A 25,459-nucleotide genomic window follows, 5' to 3' on the forward strand; every position below is an offset into this window, starting at 1 on the left:
GTGATGGTTTTATTTACCTGGAACATATTTATTTATACAGTGACCCCTGCCATCTACATTATACTGGGTAACATACATATTGTAGGAAAATCGATATAAATGGAGTTGAATATCTGTTGGTTACTATAGACTATGAAAATGGCTGGAGAAATTTTTACATATATATGTAGGGCATGTTTGAGTGATAGACTCTTTTGAAGGAAAATAAAAGTGACCTACAACTTGAAAATCATCGGGTGGCAATCTAAGAAAAGCATCTTTCTCAAGGGTGACTGTGACAGATGTTCTCCAAACAGTTCAAGCTGAGTCCGCAGAGAGGTCTGGGCAACCGATGCGTGACAGCAGCACATCCTTCCATAGGCGTTTAAACACAAAGCCCAGGACAAGGACGTTTGGGAGATGCTCCTTCCATCATATTGCCCTGGAGGAAGAGTACACATAAGCACCTCAAATCCGTTACTGCAAGCAATTTCGCACTGATTTTCCATCCGGAATCTGCTCTGTTGCTCAGCTCTGCGAGGTTAATGTAAATGTTTTACTAATAATAAGCCAACAGCTGTTTCTTATACTTGGTCCAGCCAGAAGTATTGGTAACTATTTAGCTTCGGTGAAAATTAGAAACAGCCTATTTTTCTTTTCTTGTATAATATCTTAGTGAACCATTTGATGAGACAGCAGCTAGACAAGGGGCTGGAACACACTGCAGAGCCATGGCCCACGATTCTCCAAGTCTGAGATTAGAAAATTTATCCTAAATCCACCTTCAAAGCCCAGGTTGCCTTTTCTTTCAGTTTGGATGTGGATTCCTTAGTCTTCTCTAGTGTGGCAGGAACTGTTAACAGACATACCTTTTTCTCCTGACAACAGGAAGTCTAAGGCTGTTTGGTTTTAAAAACCACTTGAGTCAGTTAATTCAAGCTACTTTTCTGTGCTTCTAGACTTTGCGCTCTAGCAGCCAGTATTAGAGACAATTTTGTGATACCCTTTCAAAATCATTTTATGATATTTTCAAATCTCAAAGTTGGAACTAGAGTCCTCATGATTTCAACACAAAGTCTCATTATTTTTCCAAGTAGTTTGACCTCTCCTCACAAAGAAACACAGTCCATTGGACAGTTACTTATGGGAAACTTTTGTCAAGATTGAAACTTTTCCTTTGAAGCCTTATGATCTTTTACTCCTAGTTTTTTTTAAGTCTTTTTAGGGGCTTTCTGGGTCAGGTAAAAATAAGCATATTGAATGAGACTCAAATCTCTTAAGAACGTTGTCTTTTAAATCAAATTTAAGTTCTGGGAGAGGAATGAAAGTGCCTCTGTGAATCTTTGAGGCATCCTGACCAAGCATGTTGTTAATTATTCCAAGAAATACGGAGTTTTGCCTGACCAGGCAGTGACACAGTGGATGGAGCGTCAGACTGGGATGCAGAGGACCCGGGTTTGAGGCCCCAAGGTCATACCAGCTTGAGTGCAGCCTCATCCAGCTTGAGTGCAGGGTCACTGGCTTGAGCGTAGGATCATAGACATGACTCCATAGTTGCTGGATTGAGCCCAAAGGTCACTGGCTTAAAACCCAAGGTCTCTCTGGCTTGAGACCAACATCGCTGGCTTAAGCAGGGGGTCACTCACTCTGCTGTAGCCCCTGGTCAAGGTATATATGAGAAAGCAATCAATGAACAACTAAGGAGCTGCAATGAAGAATTGATGCTTCTCATTTCCCTTCCTGTTTATCCCTATCTGTCCCTCTCTCTGTATCTCTGTCTCTGTCACACACACACACAAAGAAATTTGGAGTTTTTATATACTTTTATTTCTCACCTCATTGATGCTAAGGAAGGGAGAATAGAGGCCTACACTGTAAAGTACTTGCATTTAGATGAAACTACAGATAGAATAGTACTAGGATTTGGTATCACCAGAAATCTAGGAAGAACATTTATATTAATGAGCCTTTAGTCTTCAACAGTATTCCTTTCCTTTAGGCATCTTGAAAACTAGTATTACAGGTAATAGTACAAGGAATTGTAGCTAGGAGGTTATAACTGGCTTTATCTAAGAAAAACTAGTAGCTTCAGGGAAGTAGTCTGAGCAGGGGTTTGGAAGAACCCATCTATGTCTTTACAGGGTTCCCTTTCATAATATATACGAAGAGTATATTCGAAGAGTGTTTATTTCATAAATGGTCAGGTAAAATAAGGGTAAGAAATCTACAGTTTCAAGAGTCAATGTTGGGAAAGTTTAGAAAAGTCAACTGAAGCAATTACATGATTATGAAACTGACTTTCTAGCTAGTGATTCTTAGTTCCTTGGGAATTTCCAAGAATAATTCTTCAAGTTCCCTTAATCAGACAATTCTTTTTCCATTAAAGATTTCTTCCAAGTAAATTGGTAGGGTGTGGTATCACAAAGGAGACATAAATGTGTTTCCTCTACAGTCCTATAGTGTAGACAAAGGCTCAGACATGAGGAGAGAAGCAGATCAGTTAGAAATATGCTCTGCAGTACCGCAGTCATTACTCTGAGACCAGTTGTATAATATTGCAGTAGGGTTCAAAGCAGAAAGAGTAGCGTTTGCATCTAGTGGAAATATGCATATCTGTTCTCCTGCAGTTATAGATAATTCTTGTTGCGAAAGTGGTAGCTACAATGCCACCTAGGGGATCCAAAATCAGGGTTCAGTTTATTGCTTACCAGGCAAGGAGGACCCATGTCTCCAGAAAGGAACATGCATCTCACTAAACTGAATGGAAGAGGGCTAGATATAACATGAAAAAGCAGCTTTGCCTGAGGGAGGTAAAGCCAATGTGTTAGTCTCTGGTGGCTCAGAAGCAGACCACAGTCTCTCTTAGGAGAAGCTATTACTCTGTGTTGTGTCATCGACCCTGAGGGCCCGAACCTCAGACAGGTCCAGGATGAGTTATGTAATGTCTTGGCAGGTCTCGGTCACATAGCGGGCAAAACCACACCGGCTTCTCCTTCTACACACAGGCAAACAAAAAGAGCAAACGTTATTCTGTTTCTTGGGGGTGGGCGGACCTGTATTTGTATGCAAAAATTAAATGCAAAATATACTTCTAGAAGACGACTCAGCAAACTGAAAATAGAGGCTGCTCTGGGGAGGGACCTGGATGATGATTTCATGTCAATTGTTGCTACATTTTAAATGAATTAAGTATCCATTGAATGAATGAATAAGTGAATAAATGAATGAAATGTATTTATTGGTTTACAGTTGAAAGCAATATCAGGGAGAGTTAGAATTAGGCAAGTGGTGCTGAATTGCATAGACAATTTAAAAAGTTTGGCAGTGCTAGGGGAGGTTGAAGTTAGAGGGAGGCTATTGTGGGGCCTTTATTTCTCACCTCATATTTTGTTTTCCAGGATTCCCACATACCTTAATGTGTTCCCTCAATAATACCTCCTTGGTCCCCATGACCTTCAAACTGCGTGTCCCTGGGGATGGCGATGGCCATAAAAGCATTTCAGGTTGTGAACAGTATCCAGACAACAAAGGACCCACTTGGAAAAAGGAAGAGATACTCATAACCAAACCAAGAGAATTCACCATCACCCCCAGCTGTGGTACCATTCGCTCCCAAGGATTTGCTGCAATCAAGGTAAAAGGCACAGCCTCCCAGCACACACGGCCAAGCAGCCCAACTCTCAGATAGCTACGGGCGCCACCTCAGGGGTTTGCTCCGCAGGCCCAGTAGCAGTGGGAAGGAGGGCCTCTAGCTCACGTGGGAAAGTAGGCCTATAAGGAAATAAACTACTGTGGCGAAAGAAACCAGATACAAATATACCGGGCAAAAGAACTGACACCGCCCCGGTGGATTCCCATCAATCCTGATGTGTTTGCCTTCACCAGGCCAGGGGATTGTAGCGCTTTCTAGTGAAACCACTGCTCATACAGATAGTACAGCCATCAGGGCAAATATAAAAGGATTTTAGGACTCATTGATAATTAGCTCCTCCTTTCCTTTAGACTCAAATCAGTTATTATGGCAATACATGTATGCCACCGAGGACAGCCAGTTTATTCAGATGTTTAGTCCGAATCTGGTTTTCCTGGTGAACATGGATGTGATGTTCCTAACAGCGCCTACTCTAGTATTTGGGTCGGCAGCATGCCGCTTTGGTTGTGGCGTGGGCGCCACCAGCGGAATTGTCTCACGCTAACTGAGAAGGGGGTTACTGTCTTCCCTCACTTACTTTTTCTTCTCCAGACAGTTAGATCTAGCAATATTGAAGGCTGCTAAATTGAAATGGTTTTATTTTTCCTGGGAGAGAAAAAAAAGATCATATCTTATAGCTCAGGTTGATCATTTCCCTATAGCCATTATCTGTGAATATTTAATTCAGCTATGGTTTTATCCCATAAAATTGTTTGTAATGCTTCTTAATATCTCACCCTGAATCCAATTATCCTAAATCTTTTCTGGAAATTTTTAGCTCTTTCAAGGACTTCTCCACGGGCCCAATGACATTTGATATCACATGCCGTTATAACTTCCCAGGGTTGCTGTCTCAGTCCATTCGGCCTACTCTTATCAGATACCAGCGACAGTGGCTTATGAACGATCGGAATTTATTTCTCGCAGTCTGGAGGCAGGAGGTTGAGGTCAGGGGGCCAGCACAGTTGGGTTCTGGTGAAGGCATGCTTTCCGCTTGCAGGCCGCTGACTTGTCCTTATACCCGGCCAGGGAGAAAGGGGTGAGGGAGCTCTGGCGGCCCCCCTTGATCAGGGCACGAACCCAGTCCATGAGGGCTCCACCACCTGAGGGCGCCTCGTCTCACTGGGGGCTAGTCGTCATGGGAATTTTCAGGGGACACAGCCATCCAAAAACCAAAGCAATTGCTAACTGCAAGTTTCCTAGGGAGAAGTGCTGCTGGCAATGAATTTCTTTTTTTACATATTAATACTCAGCCTACATGTTAGTTACCTTTCTTTTCCTTTCCTTTTCGGGGGGGGGGGGCCTCTGTGAGAAGTCGTAGATCTGTCTGTCTAGCAGCCTTCTACCAGAAGCACCTGTTCCTCTGCCTTCTAAGCGCAGCACAGGCAGAAAGGATGGTGAGCGTCACTCCAGGCATCTCTGCACTCTGGGGCAGCTGCTTCTCTCCTAATCCCACGCGTCTGCTTTCCAAATCAGTGACCCCATCTGCACTTTATTTTCACTCTGTATTTGGAAAAGCTTTTCCAAGCTCCAGTTTTCCCTCATGATCTGCACTCTAACCACGTCTGTGTGGTCTCAGATTTGTATCCAGTAATTCCCTTTGCAACAACAAAAAAATTTTAATTAGTACCTGATACATAATTTATGGATAGAAAAGCCTTAACCTATGCCAGAAGCTGTTTTCTAGACTTACAAGTATCTTTTCCAGTACAAATCATTTTAAAGCATTTAAAAAATTATAACAAGGCTTTAAAAGCCTAAGTGTAATGTTTCACAACAATAAATAAAAACAAAGGGTGAGGCCAGATACTGTCCTTGGGTAGACCTTTCTCTGGGGCTTTTTGTTTTCAGCTCTTATAATGAATATGGAGGTGAAGGATAAGATTGTAGTTAAAAAAAAAAAAAAAGGCTGTTGATTTCTTATGCCATTCTCTGCAACTGACATGGTTATGTCATTTATTTTGCCATAAGAGAGATTTAGCTGTAGTGTTTTATTGGTATATTGAATTGTCATAATTTATGTAGCCCAGAGGTGTAGAAAATGATTTAAATTGCAATAATTGAAGTTTGCTTGATATTATTCATCAGTCAGGGTCATTTTCCCCCTTTGTAGGTATAAGGCTTCTTTGATACCAACCTCCTCAGAAATGAGCAAACCTATTGTACTAAAAGCCATTGGGCTTCTCATCTGGCTTTTGAAAAACCTCAGCACGTCCTGTCCCCGAAATGTAACTTGTTCAACTAAAAATGTAACGTGCCAAACACCCCCTAATAAAGTACTCAGAAGCCACACTTATCTGTGTGGTTGTCCCCCTGGCTCCTCTGTCCCCGGTGCAGAGGGAGAGCTGGCCTTTTAGAAGAGCAGCTTTTCACCTCTTTCTTTCCAGGTGACCTTATGCTCCAACACCGTGCAGAAATACGAGCTGGCCCTGGTGGTGGACGTGGAGGGCATCGGGGAGGAAGTGCTGGCACTCCTGATTACAGCGAGGTATCACCCTCACCGGCTTCTCCCTGCCCAGCCCCCCCACCCCCACCCCCACCCAGCCACCGGGAAAGGCTGCCTCCTCGGAAGGCAGCAGACCTGCCAACAGTTCCCGAAGCATTTGTTCTGCTTTCCCGGGAAGGGAGGCCGGACCCGATTCAAATGACAAAGCTTGAAAACAGCAAACGCGCCTGTGGTGGAGATAAGAGAAGGGATGTGTGTCTGTTTTGCGGGGTGAAGAAGAATAGTGCTCTCTATTTTTGACTTTCTGACTTTCCAGGTATATAACTAAAATGGTTTTAGCAGAAAGATGTGAACAGTTGCTGTGTTTGCTTTTCATCTTTAAACACAGAACTCCAGTTATGTAGCAGAAAGAGAGGTGCTCACAGCTCTGCAGCGCAGGAGCCAGTTAGCACCACAGGCCTGCTCCGGGCTGCCGGCGGTCCTCAGATGAGGCCCTAACAGTGTCAACTCTCAGAACCGTCTCCAACTTCTCTCTTTTTCTAATGGACACAGCAATGGGTTCCGGAGTCAAATTAAGATCCTGGATTTTTTTTTTTGTTGACTGTGTCTCCTTGACCAAGTTACAGTCTTTCCAAGGATCATGTCTCACCTATTAATGTTGACAGTGATCCTAAATAAAATCATGGGCCACACTCTTGCCTAAGCAAACAAGTGTCCAGATCTGGGACTTAAGAGTATATATGTGAAAATGCCATCTAAAGGAAATAGAGAACATTTCTGATAATATGTACATTTCTAGACCTTAGGCCTGTGAAGAATCTTAGGAAGACACACTTTAAAAAAGGTGCAGACATGTGGTTGGCGGGGCCATCCCAACAGGCACCACTGCTTGTGCCTTGGGCTTGGGTGACGTCAAAGAGCAGCCCTAAAAGAGCTTGAAGGTCAAGGCTTTGCCATGATATCCTTATTTAGTGTTCCTTCTAAATTTTTGTGTTTGTTTGTCTAAAAAACACACAATATCTTTTATCTGGTCTTTCCTATACCAAAGTTGCTGTTTTATCTAGTCTTGCATCTTTTATGTGGGTTTATTTTGATACTTTCCAGCCTCTTTTCCCTGCAGCTATCAATTGGACATCCTGATTTGAAAAGGGGGGGGGGCTATAAGAGGCTTTGGGTTTCCTACCATATATACTCTGTGTTCCAAGTCAAGTACCGTGAACGCTCTTAGCCACAGTGTTTCACAGAGTCAAGGATTAGCTTCATGAAAGTCATTGGGTCAACCGACAGCTTCCAGTTTAGCTGAAAATGAACACTCATCGCATGCGAAATCCCAAGCTTTGGGTTTAATAAAATACTTTCACGTCATCACTTGAGTATAATCTGTAGGAACTGCTTGAGACTCTCAGCAGAAATACCACTTTTAGAACTTGTTCCCTGAAGTGATTTTTCCCAGAGAGCCAGCAGCGACGGCTTGCTCTGCCCCTGCCACCCATCAGCCATCTCTTCCCGAGCCCTTCCTTCACACTGTGCTCTGCCTTTCATTCACATCACCTCCTGTATTTCCCACAATCCCCTGAGAAGAGTTAATGATGCTAATGTCAACCCCTAGAATTACCTTCATTTTACTTAAAAGCAAAGTAGGGCTCTAGGAGGGAAACCACCTTGCTCCAGGTTGTACGTGGTAAGGTTAGAGTAGAACCTGCCTCTGTCTGGTTCTATGCTGGTGCTCCTCACCGTTTCGCTATCTTGTGACAATGCAGTAGGCAGGGCAGACGCTGAGAGTCACAGATACAGAATAAAACCCATGTCGCCTAACGATAGACCAACAGCACATACAGGCTTCAGTTCCTCTCTCCCCATCACAAAACTCACCCTCCTCTCCCCCACCACACCTTCTATTTTCACAGCGCCAGTTCTGGGGAGAGCAGCTGCCTGAGCCTGCTGATCCAAGACAGCTGTTCTGCATAGAAATTAGAATTATTACCATTATTTAAATGGTGTGAGCTGTTACTAGTCCTCAGGGGACTCTGATTGGTCCAAAGTGTCACAGCTTGTTAGGACCCCATGCTGGCGGCACTGCCCCTGTTTGTCGTGGAAACAGATCCACTACCCTACGGATCTTTCACTGTGGGGGCCCCTTGACAAGGGAAGGCCCAATATGAAAAACAGTGGAAATATTAGTCGTTGCCCAGGGAAGACAACTGTGAAAGGAGGCCTGCCTCTAGCCCTTTTCTTTTTATTAAAAAATGGTGACTGGGGGCAGAAGAGAAGATCTGAGAACGATTAATGTAGTTATTAGAAAAAAAAATGCTACGTGACAGTAACAGATGTGTTTAACTCGGGACTCTGCGTTCTTTGTATGTAAACAAGCTTTCCGTCCCTGTACGTTCTTTAATGGGCCCCTTCCATTGAGCAGGTGTGTTGTGCCTACCCTCCGCCTGGTTAAATCAAAGGTGGACTTTGGGAGCTGCCTCCTGAAGTACCCCTGTGAGAAAACGATCCAGCTTGTCAATCATGATGACCTCCCAGGAGGCTACGAGGTCCTACCTCAGGTGAGTTACCTTATCTTTACCTGGATTCCCTCGATAGGAAAGAGAAATCCTTCTTAAGAGCCATATTCCTGAACCCATGACCCTATGTAATTCTGATTTTTAACCCTGGGATCGGGTTAGAAAGCCACGGCTAGATTGCAAACTGCATGAGTGAACAGCTGCAGGTGTAAACAGCTTGCTAATTTCCCGGGAAAATTGCCTTTGATAAAGAAAGGAAGGATCAATTAAGCCAACACGCAGAAGTGGCACCTGCAAATAATTGCCTGTGAATTAGTCATGCATGGGAACAAGGCAGAGCTGGGAGTGTTCACATGCCGACGGCTGTGACGTGAACAGCCTTACTGGGGTACAGTAATACAGTATTTCTAACGGACTTGTTGGACTAGAAGGCTAGATAGAGATCATACAGGAATGGAAAAGGTGACATTGCCTCTGGATGTGTTCTATAATAGATCTGTCCACATGCCACCACACCTCGCTAGGTGGGAGACTGAGCAGTCAAACACATATGGACTAAAGAGTCAAAAAGATCTGTACAGCTCCAGAGTCAAAGAAGGGTCCCGGTGAGGTGCAGTTTACCAAGAACGCGCTTGAGTTTCAACTCAGTTCCAGAAGTACAGTACGCTGATAAAATTCATGCAAACAAAATCAAAGGGGGGTTTTATTTAGCTACAAATAAAGTTTAAAATGATTTTAAAAACCAATATGGGGACCACAGAACCAAAGCAAGCGTAGGCTGCACCAGAGAAGCAATGTTCAGCCAGAGAAAGGGATGACGACCACTGATCAACGCAGTGCCGGAAGTTTGTCGTCAGACATTGTATTTTGGTAATAGAAACTTGGGGGGGGGGCGATAAATTGTGTTTAAAGAACCTAGCATGGCAATCTGTCATCTGAAAATCCAAGTCATGTGAGAAGCAAGAGTAGTATTTCATCTGGAACAGACAAGACCTGACCAGGGCAAAATAGCTACCCTTCATTAGTGAAAGGGCAGTTGTAGAAGGGAGGGAATTACAGTTATTCTGTGGGCTTCCCTGAGACCAAACCAGAGCCAAAGGTGGGGGTGACAGGAGACAGGAGACAGGGCACAGGCATCTCAGGAACGCAGAGAAAGCACCTCTGGGGCGATGGGGGAGCTGTTTCTGCGCAGCTGGGCGGGGCAGGGTGAGGTGCCCGCCTCACGCACCGATTGAAGGGGCAGCCAAAAGACTCAGTGGTCAAGATGAAGAATATTTTCATGCCATATTTTAAGAAATCAAAATTAATGAAAAAAACCATGAAGAACAAAATATCAAAACTTTATATAAAGACAAAATGCTTTCCTTTTGCCTCATGTTGCAACGAGGCAGGACACTGGCCTGCTACAGGGGGACACTGAGCTAGGTTAGGCTACACTAGACCCGGCCAGGCACGGAACAACCGTGGGGTGCTCCAGACAGGTGAGACCGGCAAGCTCTGTCCTCCTTTCAAGGAGATGGCGGTCTAAAGAGTGTTTCCCAGAACTGCCTAAACTTATTTGGCCATGGGATTTGAGAAGTTTTATTTGTGGTTGCTGTCATTGCAGAAAAGCTGGTGGTAGGCTGCAGAGCAGAGCCTTGGGCAACGTTCACTGGTAGACACTGGACAACATTCACTCATTCATTCACCCACCTATTTCCCCATTTAAAAAAAATGTACTGGGCATATGTTTGGGGCCAAAAAGTGGACATGTATTGAGAAGAGGCCCAGGTCATGCCCTAAGAAATTTCCAGCCCGTGGTGACAAAGGACATGCAGATAATGCATGCCGGAGAAAAGGACGGCAGGGTGCCCCCTCCCTGGGGACAGAGGAGAAGCTCTGACTCGAGCACTGGGGACACCGGGGGTATTCGGGATGAGTGTGCAGGCAAATCGAAGGGAGCAGGCACTCCAGGAAGAAGAAACGTGTGCAGAGTTGGAGGAAGGAAGCAGTATTATGTGTTCGGGAAACACCAGTGGCCTCTACTGATGGAACACAAAGGAACGAGGTGGTGGAGAGTAACATGTGGAGGCGTGGAGGGCTAGGTTAAGGCAGGTGGCCACGGGCAGCTGCTGTCCTGAACTAATTCACGTTGTGGGTAATTTTATTTCTGCATCTTGCTGGGTTGTGCACTTTGGATTTGGAGCCTTATGCACACCCCACTTAACCAGACTTCCTTTTGGCAGAATTGGGGTGTTCATCTCTACATGCTTCAACAATGAGACATTGCTAAAGGACCTCCGTGAACACAGGGCAACACTTGTTACAAAATAATCTAACATGCTGTTGATTTTATACTTGGCCGGGGGCTTGCTTTACCCTCTGGCTTGTCTCCCCCACCAGGTACGTGAGGGCTCACCCGCTGTGTTGCTCTCTAGCCCCAGGCCCTGTGGAATCATCAGTCCCCAAAGCACCGTTCACATCCCCCTGGTGTTGGAGACCCAGGTCACTGGGGCACACAGGTGCACAGTTTACATCTCGATCTTCGGGAGCCAGGACCCCCCTTTGGTGAGAGATGCTTTTCAGAATTTCAGTTATAATTGCTCTACTTCTTACCAAACTTCCAGGCCTCCGCTTCTAAGGCGCGTGCCAGAGTGGCATGCCCTGCAGCTGTCTGTAGTTCCAGTGCTCCACATTTTCACTCTGCAACACGTAATCTGTTACTTCAGGAATCTATTTGCGGATAACTCCAAAAGCAACGGTGTTCTATAGCAATGGTCCCCAACCCCCGGGCCACGGACCAGTACCGGTCCACGGGCCATTTGGTACTGGTCCACAGAGAAAGAATAAATAACTTACATTATTTCCATTTTATTTATATTTAAGTCTGAACGATGTTTTATTTTTTAAAAATGACCAGATTCCCTCTGTTACATCTGTCTAAGACTCACTCTTTTGACGCTTGTCTCGATCACGTGATACATTTATCCATCCCACCCTAAAGGCCGGTTCGTGAAAATATTTTCTGACATAAACCGGTCCGTGGCCCAAAAAAGGTTGGGGACCACTGTTCTATAGCACTTGTTCTTAAGATCCTATCAGGAGTTCTTCACACACCAAGACATGCCTGACCCTGCTCCAGGCCTACTAAAGGTGGAGTCCCCAAGGGGAGAGCGCACCTGTGTATTTAACAACCTCCTCAGCTGCTCCGGCTGCGAAGCTGGGTTTGGGCATCACCAGCTGCTGCACGTGGGCTCTGAGATGGGTTTCACTCACAGCTCACCGATCGCTTCCTGGTACTGACTGGACTCACTGCCCGAATTAACCTACCTTAGTTGTTAAGAGAAGGAGCCCTGTGGGAAGAGGGAGACATGGGAAGCTCTCTGATGAATCAAAGGATGAATCTGGAATCTTAAAGGAAGTTGCTCAGCAGGCTTGAATCTCTAGACATTTAGTTTACTTGGGTACTGGGTGATGTCAGCCTCCATTTCTTTGAAGGGATTCCGGTTGCTTAGCTAGTAGAATAAACAGGGATTTGGCTTCTATCTCTTCTGTGTAAGATGCCATAGATAAGCCACCTGGCTTATAACGCAGCATCACAAAGGCAGATAGATCATCCTGAAAGGTGCCGCCAATCCAGGTCCTCTGCCTGCCTGCACTGTGCGCACCCTGCACAGACACGGCTCATGAGAGGGCCCCTTACTGAGCAGCCAGCACTTCATGAAAGAGAAAGGCCTCTTTCCTGGCTGAGGGCACAGGGCGAGGGGAGCAGAGCGGGGTGGATTTCAGCCCCCACCCTGCACAACGGTGGGCAGTGGGCAGCGCTGTGTGCCCCTAGAGAAGCAGCAGACGGGGCTCAACCCAGCCACCTCCGATTCTGAAGTGCCAGTCCTTTGCCCCACACGAAGTGTCCTGAGGCTGGCGTGCTGGTGGCACTTAGAGGACCGTTCCTCTGGTTCCCCTCTGTGCACAGCCCTGGGCTGACCCAGGGATGCAGATTATACTGGAGGAATTTGAGGCTGGACTCAAAGGTCTGACCGGCCCGGCCATCCCTGTGTCCCTCTGACCACAGAGTACTGGGGGAAGGAATGCCAGTTTTACTGAGCACCCTTTTGTACCCTTGCTTTTATTAGAGCTGTTTAAAGATTTTAAAAGCCAGCCATTTTCAGCTGTTTTTATGTTCTTTCTCTCGTGGGGATTGCAGGAGTGTCACATAAGAAGCACTGGAGAAGGCCCAGTTCTCTATGTACATCCCACTCAAGTTGATTTCGGTCATATCTACGTCCTAAAGGAGTACTCCAGGGTCCTCAGCCTGTCTAACCAGTGCTTCATCCCTGGCCTGTTTAAAGCACGCATGGTGAGTAGACTGTGGGCCTGTCATGTGAATGTAGGCAGTGGCCCTGTCTTTGCAACATGCCTTTGAAAATGATCACCAGAAGCAGAGATTTACATGTTTAAACTGCATTAAATTACGTCATTCTCGTCCTCAGTTCCACAGTATGCCTATAGTTTGGTAAACAGGCAAATATATTTACTATAATCTCAGTTCAGGAAGATACTGCAGAGATCTCCTCCCTGAGTTGTGCCTAAGCCCAGCCACACATCTCAAGAAAACGCCTTTGAAAGGTCCCTGTAGCTGAAACTTCCTCATTTTTTATATGAACCCTTTTGGAGACAAATTTGTTGGTATGCTGGTTCTATCTTTATTCTCCCTTCCTTCTAGCAATGTTTTATCAAGTTTATAAGGATGAATGAAATACAAGATAGTATTTTCCAAAAGTAGAGATTAAACAGCAAAACAAAATAGATATAAAATGGACCTAGAAGTGAGTCTGCCTTATTTCTCTGTATTTTGTAAGAGCACTTAGATCTGCCAGTCTCCTATGAACCAGTTTTTGAATAGAGATAATATATTCTTTTGCAAAATTCAGGAATTTCTAATCTAGTAATTAAATTATTTTTGATTTTGGAAAACATTTTCTAAATTTAAATATAAAATTTTAAATGGTATAGCCCTTCTGTCCGAAAATTGACATTTTAAAAGGCGAAAGATTTATACGATCAAAAGAGAAACCAGTGTATTTTTTGACATCTGAATCAATGCTAACATTTGGCTTCAGCATTTGTCAGATATTTCTGAAAAATCAAAATGATAAATTTTGTAAAAGTCACTATCAGAATGAATCAGATTGTAGTTTTCTGCTGACTTGTGGCAGCTCCTCAGAGTCATTGGTCCCGGTTAGCAGCCATTTACCATTATCACTGAGCATTTTATTGTCATTTGTCACTACTTGTAAAGGCAGCCATTTCCTATACAGTCACCGCTCTTTTTAACATGAGGTTCAGACACAACTCACTCTTATTCCAGTGCCTTGTGTAAAGAATGGCGTTTGAAGGAAAATCCTACAGAAAAGACGCCTTTGCTAGTCAGTCTTCATCCAGTTACTTGACGTGTTTGGTGGAAGATGGGAGTTGATGTGTTCTGGGAGCTGCTTAGGAAGTGTTGCTTCCAATCCAGTGTTACGTGTGCAGAGTTGACAGGGGAAGCCAGAGAGTTAGCTGAGCAATCCAGGACGATGAGAGGTGCCACTGGAGCGTCCTACGGGGTGACAGAGAGAGGGGACAGGCAGAGACCGCAGAGTGCTTATAGACAAATACAGCAACCGTTCTCTTTCTCACCACCTCCCCTTTCATTTTTAGATATCTTCAGATTTCACTTTTTATGGCAACTGTTGGTACATTTCAAGAACAAAAAGCACATCAAGGATCTATTGGGGGTTTTTTTGTTTTGTTTTGTTTTTGCTAATATAGTGTTTATATTGAATGACCCAAGTAGTTGTTAAAATAGGGCTTTTTCTTTTCCACAAAGGTTTCATGATTCCATCTTTTGATTGTTTAATATCATCTTCAGTGAGCAAGCTCCAGTTCCAAGGAGCCAAACACGTGCTATACGTGATCTGCTGTAGAGTGTTTTTCCCTCAATCCTCTCTTGGAAAACTGGTGTTTATGGAGTTAATTGTGTTTATAATATCAAAGTCATTTCAGCTGTGATTTTCATAGGTGAAAATTAAACTCTTTATATTTCAACTGGGATTTTTGATGGATTTCCTAGTAAATACTCTATGTGTTAATGTTATAAAAGTTGAATTATACTAACTTAGAAGTTGACTACAGTGGGAAGAAATAGAAATACCTTTTATTAAATTTCAATTTAATATACAGTACTAAAACTGCCAGTTCATTTTTACAGAAGTTACTATACATGAGGAAATGGTTTTTAATTAATAGTTGTTTGTTCCCTAAGTAAGCCTACAGCTCAGAACCCAGGTAAATAGTGGTCAGATATTTATTGCACTTAACTTTCTAGTCACTGAGGAACAGGTAGGGTCAAGGGCACATTGTTCACTTCTTCTGTTTTTACTATGAAGTCAGGCCTGGAAGTTCTTCTCTCTTCCTGTGGGTGCCTTGACAGGAGGGGACCTTCTCTCTCCTCTCTCGGCTGTCAGTGAATGTCTGCCCTCCCTCCCCAGATGTGGCACCCACTGTCAGACGCCTGTCGCACCAGCCTTATGCATGGCACGCACGTCAGGGATAACACTGTGATTAGATTCTTAGCTAGAAACATCTGTCTCGTATCAGCTGGGGGGCGGGGGGCGGGGGCCGGGGGAAGAAATGGGAATCTGGAAGCCCACCTCCAGTGTGGCGTTGGGAAAATAAGTGACACCAAAAGCAATTTTGAATTTCTCAGATATAAATGTGGTACCAAAAATGATTTTAAAAAAACAAACCGAAACCTCTTAGCATAATATATGTGAAGATCCAGTAAAGATTACATTCTTTTCTCTTCCATTAAAGCTTATCCTGAGAGTAAAAACAATTGATTAGTTAAAAAAAAAAAAAAAAAAAAAAAAGAGTGTTCTGTGACCTGTAACCTGGAGCAGTAAGTTCTCCTTTGCTTTGGAATGCCTGAAATACCAGCCTCCCTAAAGGTTTCCAGTTGCAGGCTTATTTGGATTAAGCTGAAGACTCAAAACAACAGAGTGAGTCACCTCTGGTTTGACGGATAAAAGATATCAGAATGTGGAGCAGAGCACAGAAGGCCCTTTTGGCAAGAACGTGTGGGCTCTGCTTTTACACACAGTGCTCCTTTAGGAAGATAGATGTCCTCTCTCTGGGCGACAGCAGAAATGAGGGCAAGAACATGCTGGTTTCCCCCAGGCCCTGGGACCTCCGCTCTGGGCTGGCAGATAGATGCCTTGTTTGCATGAGTGCCCCTCGCCAGGCAGAGCAGGTGCGTTTCTCAGCACTGGGTTGAAAACATCTGGAATTCTTTTCCTTTTCCTCTTGGCTCTGATTCAGCCTCGGGGACTGTTAATCTAAGAATTTGTGTACAGATGTCAGTGACACCTCGGATTCAGCAGGCCCGGAAACATCTTCACGGCTGCCTTCTGCCTCTGATCAGCGGGAGAGGCCGTTGTACAATAGTTAGAGTTTTCAGGATCCAGGAAACAGGAATTCTGATGCCTCATTCAAGTGTGGTTCTTTCTAAACATTTATTTCCTTGGTCACTTGCCAGAGCCACGCACAATGATATGGCACCGAGGGGATCATTGGGCTTTACATTTCCTTCAAACCCTAAGCCGCTGGGTTATTTCTTCATTTAAATGGGGACTTCTTGTCTATGTTTACTCATTTATGTGCCTGTCTCCTTCAGTTGACAAGGGTCTCTGCTTTGAATTCCCCACACCTAGCAGCAGCGTTGGCAGTTTTGATGATGACAGTACAATGTCATCAATTATGACTAATGTTTAGTTCTATTTGCAACTTTAGATTTATTTCATTCGCTATGACTCTGTGAGAGAAATACTATTGTGATGCCCATTTTAACCAGGTGGAAACAAAGGTGCAGACCGGTTAAGTGACCTGCTACGCCTGCGCAGTGGCCGAGCCCAGGCCAACTCCCGGCGCCCCGATTTCAGGCCCACACTCTCGTCCCTGGGGCTGCTTGCTGTGCTGCCTGACTTGGCCTCATCGGTGGTTATTCAGGTGGATTTAGGAATGGTGAAAGGATTTTGGTTTCATGATCATGAAAGACCCTTAGAGAAAGACACCTGGAAAAGCAAATTTTGCTAAAAGGGCAAGAGAAGAAATTGAGGAGCAGTTCTAAACTAGACAAAAGGACCAGATATTCTTCATTTTATTCAGAGATGGGTTGAAAGTACGTATGCGGATAATCTCCATGATATCATTTTTCAACCAACCATAATTCCTTCAATTATATTTCTGAAATAATGACATAATCTACTTGCCCACTTTTTTTGATCCTTTGTCAGATAGTGTAACAAAACATTCAGTTCACATATATAAATGTGTGTAATAATTCTTCACTACTATAGCTCTTAAAAGAGTTATGACCTATTTTAACAAAGTCAATAGACAAACCCAGAAGGAGATTGGCAGGCATTTTTCATCCAGTGAGACTTTCGGTGCTGGACCCTGTCCATTTTAGGAGAGAGTGAAATTGTAGGCATTCCAGAGAGTTCATTTCTAACATGTTGTCGCAGCCGGTTTGTTCAAATCTGTCGCTATAGCTCATCCACTGCACTATCTTTACATGCCTGAAGCTAACTCTACAGAGCTAGAACTCACTTCTCCCTTTGCTGTATTTGGACTGTTAGTTCTAGAGGGAGTTCTAATGGACAAACAGTAATTCTCCAAGGCTTTTTGATAGATGTTGTTGTTAAGATATTATACCCCAGAATGTGTGTGAAGAGAAGTCAGACTGAGCTGTTTCTCAGCCTTCAGTGGGTAGATTATTAGCTCTGCCCTCAAAGTGAATCATTACTTTGATGGAAGGAAACAAGTAAGAAAAGAAAAGATATAAGGGAAAAGGAAAGAAATGGGCATGAATCAGAGACCAAATGCAGTTGTTTTACCTCTTTACATTCTTTTTTTTGTTGTTTCTGAAGGTTTTGCAAAATAGTAGCTTTGTTTACTAAAACATACACTTACGATATAATCTTTGGTTTTTAGCTCATAGTTAAACTCTTACATTGAATGCGATTTGTGCCATAGTACTCTCTGCGTGTTCAGTACATCCCCAGCCACCCCCTTGGGTTTGCCATGTCCACTTTGAACCTGTCGGACAGCCGGGGCTCTCTTGGCTGAGAGAACTGCCCAGGTCCCACCATCAGAGAATGGCTGCCCCTCTGCTAGAACTTGGACTCTCTCACCTGTAGTCAGTCTTTTTCTGTTTCACCACAGAAATGTTTGATTCTAGAGTGAGTGTATATTTAACATATTTTTAATACAGAAGAACTCAAGAGATACACTTGACACTCAAATCTAATACATGTTAACCTTTCCCACATTTATCTCAGATCCTTTCTTTTTTTAATCAAATATTAAAGTTGAAGTTTTATATATTTTCCTTGCCAGTCCCAATTCCTTCTTTCCCAGAGGCCACATTATCATGAATTTGATATATAACCAAGCCTTGTTTTCCATATCTTATTACAGGTATATATATGTATTCATAAGTACTGGATAGTGACATTTTGTTGTTTAAAATGTATGTAAGTTGTATCACTACATGTAATATCTTGCAACTTGTTTTTTAGACTCAAGATTGTTTCCAATACCTATCTATGTTAATACATATAAATCTATTTTTTTTTTATAAATGAATTTTTATTAATGGTAATGGGATGACATTAATAAATCAGGGTACATATATTCAAAGAAAACATGTCTAGGTTATTTTGTCATTAGATTATGTTGCATACCCCTCGCCCAAAGTCAGATTGTCCTTCGCCATCCTCTATCTAGTTCTCTGTGCCCCTCCCCCTCCCCCTAACTCTCCCCCTGTCCTCCCTCCCCCCACCCCTGGTAACCACCACACTTTTGTCCATGTCTCTTAGTCTCATTTTTATGTTCCACCAATGTATGGAATCATGTAGTTCTTGTTTTTTTCTGATTTACTTATTTCACTCCTTATAATGTTATCAAGATCCCACCATTTTGCTGTAAATGATCTGATGTCATCATTTCTTATGGCTGAGTAGTATTCCATAGTGTATATGTGCCACATCTTCTTTATCCAGTCTTCTATTGATGGGCTTTTGGTTGTTTCCATGTCTTGGCCACTGTGAACAGTGCTGCAATGAACATGGGGCTACATGTGTCTTCACGTATCAATGTTTCTGAGGTTTTGGGGTATATACTCAGTAGAGGGATTGCTGGGTCATAAGGTAGTTCTATTTGCAGTTTTTTGAGGAACCACCATACTTTCCTCCATAGTGGTTGTACTACTTTACAGTCCCACCAACAGTGAATGAGGGTTCCTTTTTCTCCACAGCCTCTCCAACATTTGCTATTACCCGTCTTGTTGATAATGGCTAATCTAACAGGGGTGAGGTGGTATCTCATTGTAGTTTTGATTTGCATTTCCCTAATAACTAATGAAGCTGAGCATCTTTTCATATATCTGTTGGCCATTTGTATCTCTTCCTGGGAGAAGTGTCTATTCATGTCCTCTTCCCATTTTTTTATTGGATTGTTTGTTTGTTTGTTGTTGAGTTTTATGAGTTCTTTGTAAATTTTGGATATTAGGCCCTTATCTGAGCTGTTGTTTGAAAATATCATTTCCCATTTAGTTGGCTGTCTGTTTATTTTTATATCAGTTTCTCTTGCTGAGCAAAAACTTTTTATTCTGATGTAGTCCCATTCATTTATCTTTGCCTTCACTTCTCTTGCCATTGGAGTCAAGTTCATAAAATGTTCTTTAAAACCCAGGTCCATGATTTTAGTACCTATGTCTTCTTCTATGTACTTTATTGTTTCAGGTCTTATATTTAGGTCTTTGATCCATTTTGAATTAATTTTAGTACACGGGGACAGGCTGTAGTCGAGTTTCATTCTTTTGCATGTGGCTTTCCAGTTTTCCCAACACCATTTGTTGAAGAGGCTTTCTTTTCTCCATTGTGTGTTGTTGGCCCCTTTATCAAAGATTATTTGACCATATATATGTGGTTTTATTTCTGGGCTTTCTATTCTGTTCCATTGGTCTGAGTGTCTATTTTTCTGCCAATACCATGCTGTTTTGATTATCGTGGCCCTATAATATAGTTTAAAGTCAGGTATTGTAATGCCCCCAGCTTCATTCTTTTTCCTTAGGATTGTTTTGGCTATTCGGGGTTTTTTATAGTTCCATATAAATCTGATGATTTTTTGTTCCATTTCTTTAAAAAATCTCATAGGGATTTTGATGGGAATTGCATTAAATTTGTATATTGCTTTGGGTAATATGGCCATTTTGATTATATTTATTCTTCCTATCCAAGAACAAGGAATATTTTTCCATCTCATTGTATCTTTTTCGATTTCCCTTAACAATGCTTTGTAATTTTCATTATATAGGTCCTTTACATTCTTTGTTATGTTTATTCCTAGGTATTTTTTTGTTGTTGTTGCAATCGTGAAGGGGATTATTTTTTTGAGTTCGTTTTCTAATATTTCATTGTTGGCATAGAGAAAGGCTATGGACTTCTGTATGTTAATTTTGTATCCTGCGACCTTACTGTATTGGTTTATTGTTTCTAATAATCTTTTTGTGGAGTCCTTTGGGTTTTCGATGTATAGGATCATATCATCAGCAAAAAGTGATACCTTTACTTCTTCTTTTCCAATATGGATGCCTTTTATTTCTTTGTCTTGTCTGATTGCTCTGGCCAGAACTTCTAGCACCACGTTAAATAAGAGTGGAGAGAGTGGACAACCCTGTCTTGTTCCTGATTTAAGGTAGAAAGTCCTCAGTTTTATGCCGTTTAAAATGATGTTGGCTGATGGTTTATCATATATGGCCTTTATCATGTTGAGATATTTTCCTTCTATACCCATTTTGTTGAGAGTCTTAAACATAAAATTGTGTTGTATTTTATCAAAAGCCTTTTCTGCATCTATTGATAAGATCATGTGGTTTTTGTTCTTTGTTTTGTTGATATGGTGTATTACGTTAACCGTTTTGCGTATGTTGAACCATCCTTGAGATTCTGGGATGAATCCCACTTGATCATGATGTATTATTTTTTTAATATGTTGTTGTATTCGGTTTGCCAGTATTTTGTTTTAGAATCTTAGCATCTGTATTCATTAGAGATATTGGTCTGTAGTTTTCTTTCTTTGTGCCATCCTTGCCAGGTTTTGGTATGAGGGTTATGTTGGCCTCATAAAATGTGTTTGGAAGTATTGCTTCTTCTTCAATTTTTTGGAAGACTTTGAGTAGAATAGGAACCAAGTCTTCTTTGAATGTTTGATAGAATTCACTAGTATAACCGTCTGGGCCTGGACTTTTATTTTTGGGGAGGTTTTTAATAGTTTTTTCTATTTCCTCCCTGCTGATTGGTCTGTTTAGGCTTTCTGCTTCCTCATGACTCAGTCTAGGAAGGTTGTATTGTTCTAGGAATTAATCCATTTCTTCTAGATTGTTGTATTTGATGGCATATAATTTTTCATAGTATTCTACAATAATTCTTTGTATATCTATGATGTCTGTGGTGATCTCTCCTCTTTCATTTTGGATTTTATTTATTTGAGTCCTGTGCCTTTTTTCCTTGGTGAGTCTTGCCAAGGGTTTGTCAATTTTGTTGATCTTTTCAAAGAACCAGCTCCTTGTTTTATTGATTTTTTCTATAGTTTTTCTGTTCTCTATTTCATTTATTTCTGCTCTGATTTTTATTATCTCCTTTCTTCGGCTGGTTTTGGGTTGTCTTTGTTCTTCTTTTTCTAGTTCCTTAAGGTGTGAAGTTAAGTGGTTTACTTCGGCTCTCTCTTGTTTGTTCATATAGGCCTGAAGTGATATGAACTTTCCTCTTATTACTGCTTTTGCTGCATCCCAGAGATTCTGCTATGTCGTATTTTCATTTTCATTTTTCTGTATATATCTTTTGATCTCTGCGCTTATTTCTTCTTTGACCCATTCATTTTTTAGAAGTATGTTGTTTAGTTTCCACATTTTTGTGGGTTTTCCCCCCTCTTTTTTGCAGTTGAATTCTAGTTTCAAGGCTTTATGATCAGAAAATATGCTTGGTACAATTTCAATTTTTCTAAATTTGCTGATATTGTCTTTGTGGCCCAACATATGGTCAATTCTTGAGAATGTTCCATGTACACTAGAGAAAAATGTATACTCTGTCGCTTTGGGATGAAGTGTCCTGTAGATGTCTATCATATCCAGGTGTTCTAGTATTTCGTTTAAGGCCACTATGTCTTTGTTGATTCTCTGTTTGGATGACCAATCTAGAGCCGTCAGCGGAGTATTGAGGTCTCCAAGTATGATTGTATTTTTGTTAGTTTTTGTTTTAAGGTCAATAAGTAGCTGTCTTATATATTTTGGTGCTCCTTGGTTTGGTGCATATATATTAAGGATTGTTATGTCTTCTTGATTCAGTGTCCCCTTAATCATTATGAAATGACCATTTTTGTCTCTGAGTACTTTTTCTGTCTTGTAGTCAGCATTATCAGATATGAGTATTGCTACACCTGCTTTTTTTTGGATGTTGTTTGCTTGGAGTATTGTTTTCCAGCCTTTCACTTTGAATTTGTTTTTATCCTTGTTGCTTAGATGTGTTTCTTGTAGGCAGCATATAGTTGGATTTTCTTTTTTAATCCATTCTGCTACTCTGTGTCTTTTTATTGGTAAGTTTAATCCATTTACATTTAGTGTAATTATTGACACTTGTGGGTTCCCTACTGCCATTTTATAAATTGCTTTCTGTTAGTTTTGTATCTAGTTTGATTCTTCTCTTTTGTTTTTCTATCATTTGTTTTTGTTTGTTTGTGTTCCATACTTCTTTCCTCTGTTGCTACCTTTTTTAAGTCAAGTGTTTTTGTGGTGGTTTTTTCTAGGGTGGTTATCATTAAGTAATGAAAAGGGTACCTACCATATTCATTGTAGTACCCTATCTTATAAGTATTTCTGCACTTCATCGTCCTTTGCTACTATTAATCTCCATCCTCTCCCCCCCTTTTTTTCCTTTGTTGTCACAGTTTAAGTTTGGTTTTATTGTGTTCTTGGTGGAGCTGTTACTTGTGGTGTTGTTTTCTTTTGTTCTTTGAATCTGTTTGGAAAACCCCCTTTAGTATTTCCTGGAGTGGGGGCTTTCTGTTGATAAATTCTCTCATCTTTTCTGAATTTGTGAATGTTTTTATATCTCCTTCATACTTGAAGGATAGCTTTGATGGGTATAGTATTCGTGGCTGAAAGTTCCTCTCTTTCAGGGCTTTAAATATTGGGGTCTACTCTCTTCTAGCTTGTAGAGTTTCTGCTGAGAAATCTGATGATAATCTAATAGGCCTTCCTTTATATGTTGTACTCTTCTTTTCCCTGGCTGCCTTGAGAATTTTTTCTTTGTCATTGGTTTGTGTCATCTTTATTATGATGTGCCTTGGAGTGGGTTTGTTGGGGTTAAGAAAACTCGGTGTTCTGTTTGCTTCTTGAATTTGAGGCTTTAGTTCTTTCCACAGGCTTGGGAAGTTCTCGTCTATTATTTGTTTGAGTATATTCTCCATTCCATTTTCTTTCTCTTCTCCCTCTGATATACCTATTATTCTTATGTTATTCTTTCTGATGGAGTCAGACAATTCCTGTAGGGCTTTCTCGTTTTTTATTATTTTTGAGTCTCTTTCTTCTTCTCTCTGTTGTGCCTCAAGTTGTTTGTCTTCTATTTCACTAATCCTATCTTCAGTCTGGGCTGTTCTGCTAGCTAAGCTTGTTACCTCGTTTTTCAGCTTGTGAATTGAGTTTTTCATTTCTGTTTGATTTGTTTTTATAGTTTCAATTTCCTTGGTAATATATTCTTTGTGTTCATTGAGTTGTTTTCTGATCTCCCTAAATTGCCTTTCTGTGTTTTCTTGTATATCTCTGAGTATTTTTAAGATTTCTATTTTAAATTCTCTGTCATTTAGCTCCAAGGCTTCCAATATGTTAAGTCTTTTCTCCATAGATTTTTCCACATCTATTTGTGTTACCTCTCTTTCTTTTGTATCCATAATATTCGATTTCCTCTTTCTTATTGGCATCTGAGGGTGGTCTTGTTGATAGCACTAATTAGAATTAATAAAGAGTAAAAAGTAAAAAAAAAAAAAAAAAAAAAAAAGGTAAAACACCCCACAAAAAAAAACAGTAATAATTGATTATTTCCCCCTTTTTTTCTTTCTTCTCTTTCCCTCTTCTCCCCTCCTCAGGGAAATATCGTACCTATAATGGAGGGCCTGATTTGGGGTGAAGAGTTCAAGGGGCAAAAAAAGGGGAGTAGGGACCTACTAAATGCAAAAAAAAAAAAAAAAAAAAAGGAAGAAAATCTTAGACAAGCATAAGATGATTTGCTTGTGAGTGATGGTCAACTAAGAGATATAATGAGAGAGATAAGAGGGAACCAGAAAAAAGGACAAAAAAAGAATAATAAAGAAGAAAAAAATAAAAATGATAAGTAAAAATCTGTTGTATTAAGTGGAGCGAAGACTAAATACAATGGAGACCTTGGGTTGGGAGGGCCCAAAATGCCATAAAAATAAACAAACAAGAAAAAAACAAACACAAAAGCGAAAAAGAAAAATAAAGCCAAAAAAAGCCTTGAGTCCCAAATTAACTAATTTGTTCGTGATTGAGGATTAAATGGGATGAAAGTAAAACGAGAAAAGAAAAAACTAATAGAAAGGAAAAAATAAGAAAAAGAGAAAAACGAAGGAAGACATAAAAAAGGAAGAGAAAAAAACAAGATAAAGCAAAACAAAATAAAACAAAAGAGGAGAGAGTGAGAGTTAAGTGTTTTGGAGTATAACCTTAAAGGAGGGTGAGGATGAAGAAGAGAAATAAAATGTAACACTTATGGGTAGTGTAGTTCAAGAAAAGGGAAGCATAAGATGGGCAGAGAATAGAAGGTCTGAGGTGGAGGAAATAAAGGCAATAAGATAGAAGAAACAAACAACAACAACAACAAAAAAAAAATTAGTGGAACAAGTTGTAAAGTCTGTGGATTTTTCTTGATTTTGAGATGTTAACTTCTTCCTTTTTCTTTTCTCTCCCTCTTCCTGGTCGGTGACTCTACCCCAGGCTCTGCCCCTGTGTCACACTTAGGTAGGGATTTGCAGTTGATGGGATTCTATGGCAATGTCATATAATTGGCTTTAGTCTTGCTGGTAGTCAAGGCTTGTTGGCGTTTGCAGGGTCCAACGATGAGAGAGTTTGCTTTCCTGGATTCTCTCTCCTAGTCCCCCCTTCCTGAATTAGCAGCCTGTGATCCAGCTATAAGGCTGCAACTGCTTCTGCCTGGGGAGTAAGAGGCTCAAAGAGCTGGGAAATCCCCACTCTATCCCCACTCAGTGCAAGGCTTTGGGAAAGGCTCTGGCAGTCAGGGCCTCCAGTGTAATCAGGCGGGGGTGGGAGTCAATTGTTGTCAAGGTGACTGTTCAGCGCCTAGCATTCAGTTGGACCTCTCAACCCAGGCTTTCCACACTTTGTAGCCTGTTTCGGCTGGGAAGAAGAGGCACTAGTCTCTACTTGCGACTAGTGTAGTATAGATCTTATTATCTGCCAAGTCCTTCTTGTTAGCGTTTGTCCCTGAATATGGAGGCTCTATCAATCAGAAGTTGCCCCCGCCCCTTTAGCGAGAGGCACTAAAAAATATCACGCCTCTTGTCTTGGGTCGCTGAACTGAGAGAGATCTTATCAATTAGAACCGAGGGTGCACAGATTTCACAGGTTAAGCTAATTTCAGTGATTGGGTCGCAGCTGTGCTCCCAAAGGTATTTCAGGCTGCCTGTGCGCGCCCCTCCCCCAACGCTTGATTGTTAGCT

At 41.7% G+C, this 25,459-nt stretch overlaps 1 protein-coding gene across 2 annotated transcripts in view; it reads left to right on the forward strand.

Annotated features, from left to right (window-relative positions):
- HYDIN (HYDIN axonemal central pair apparatus protein) overlaps positions 1–25,459 on the forward strand; it is a 395,035-nt gene that overhangs the window by 181,653 nt on the left and 187,923 nt on the right. For both annotated transcript variants that reach the window (XM_066348740.1, XM_066348741.1), the window contains exons 14-18: positions 3,378–3,613; positions 6,058–6,158; positions 8,533–8,668; positions 11,009–11,173; positions 12,810–12,962. In XM_066348740.1, the coding sequence (XP_066204837.1) occupies positions 3,378–3,613; positions 6,058–6,158; positions 8,533–8,668; positions 11,009–11,173; positions 12,810–12,962 (791 nt within the window). The remainder of the gene's footprint in view (positions 1–3,377; positions 3,614–6,057; positions 6,159–8,532; positions 8,669–11,008; positions 11,174–12,809; positions 12,963–25,459) is intronic.

The sequence above is a fragment of the Saccopteryx leptura genome, chromosome 9, assembly GCF_036850995.1.
Source record: "Saccopteryx leptura isolate mSacLep1 chromosome 9, mSacLep1_pri_phased_curated, whole genome shotgun sequence".
In the NCBI taxonomy this organism is placed as follows: Eukaryota; Metazoa; Chordata; class Mammalia; order Chiroptera; family Emballonuridae; genus Saccopteryx; species Saccopteryx leptura.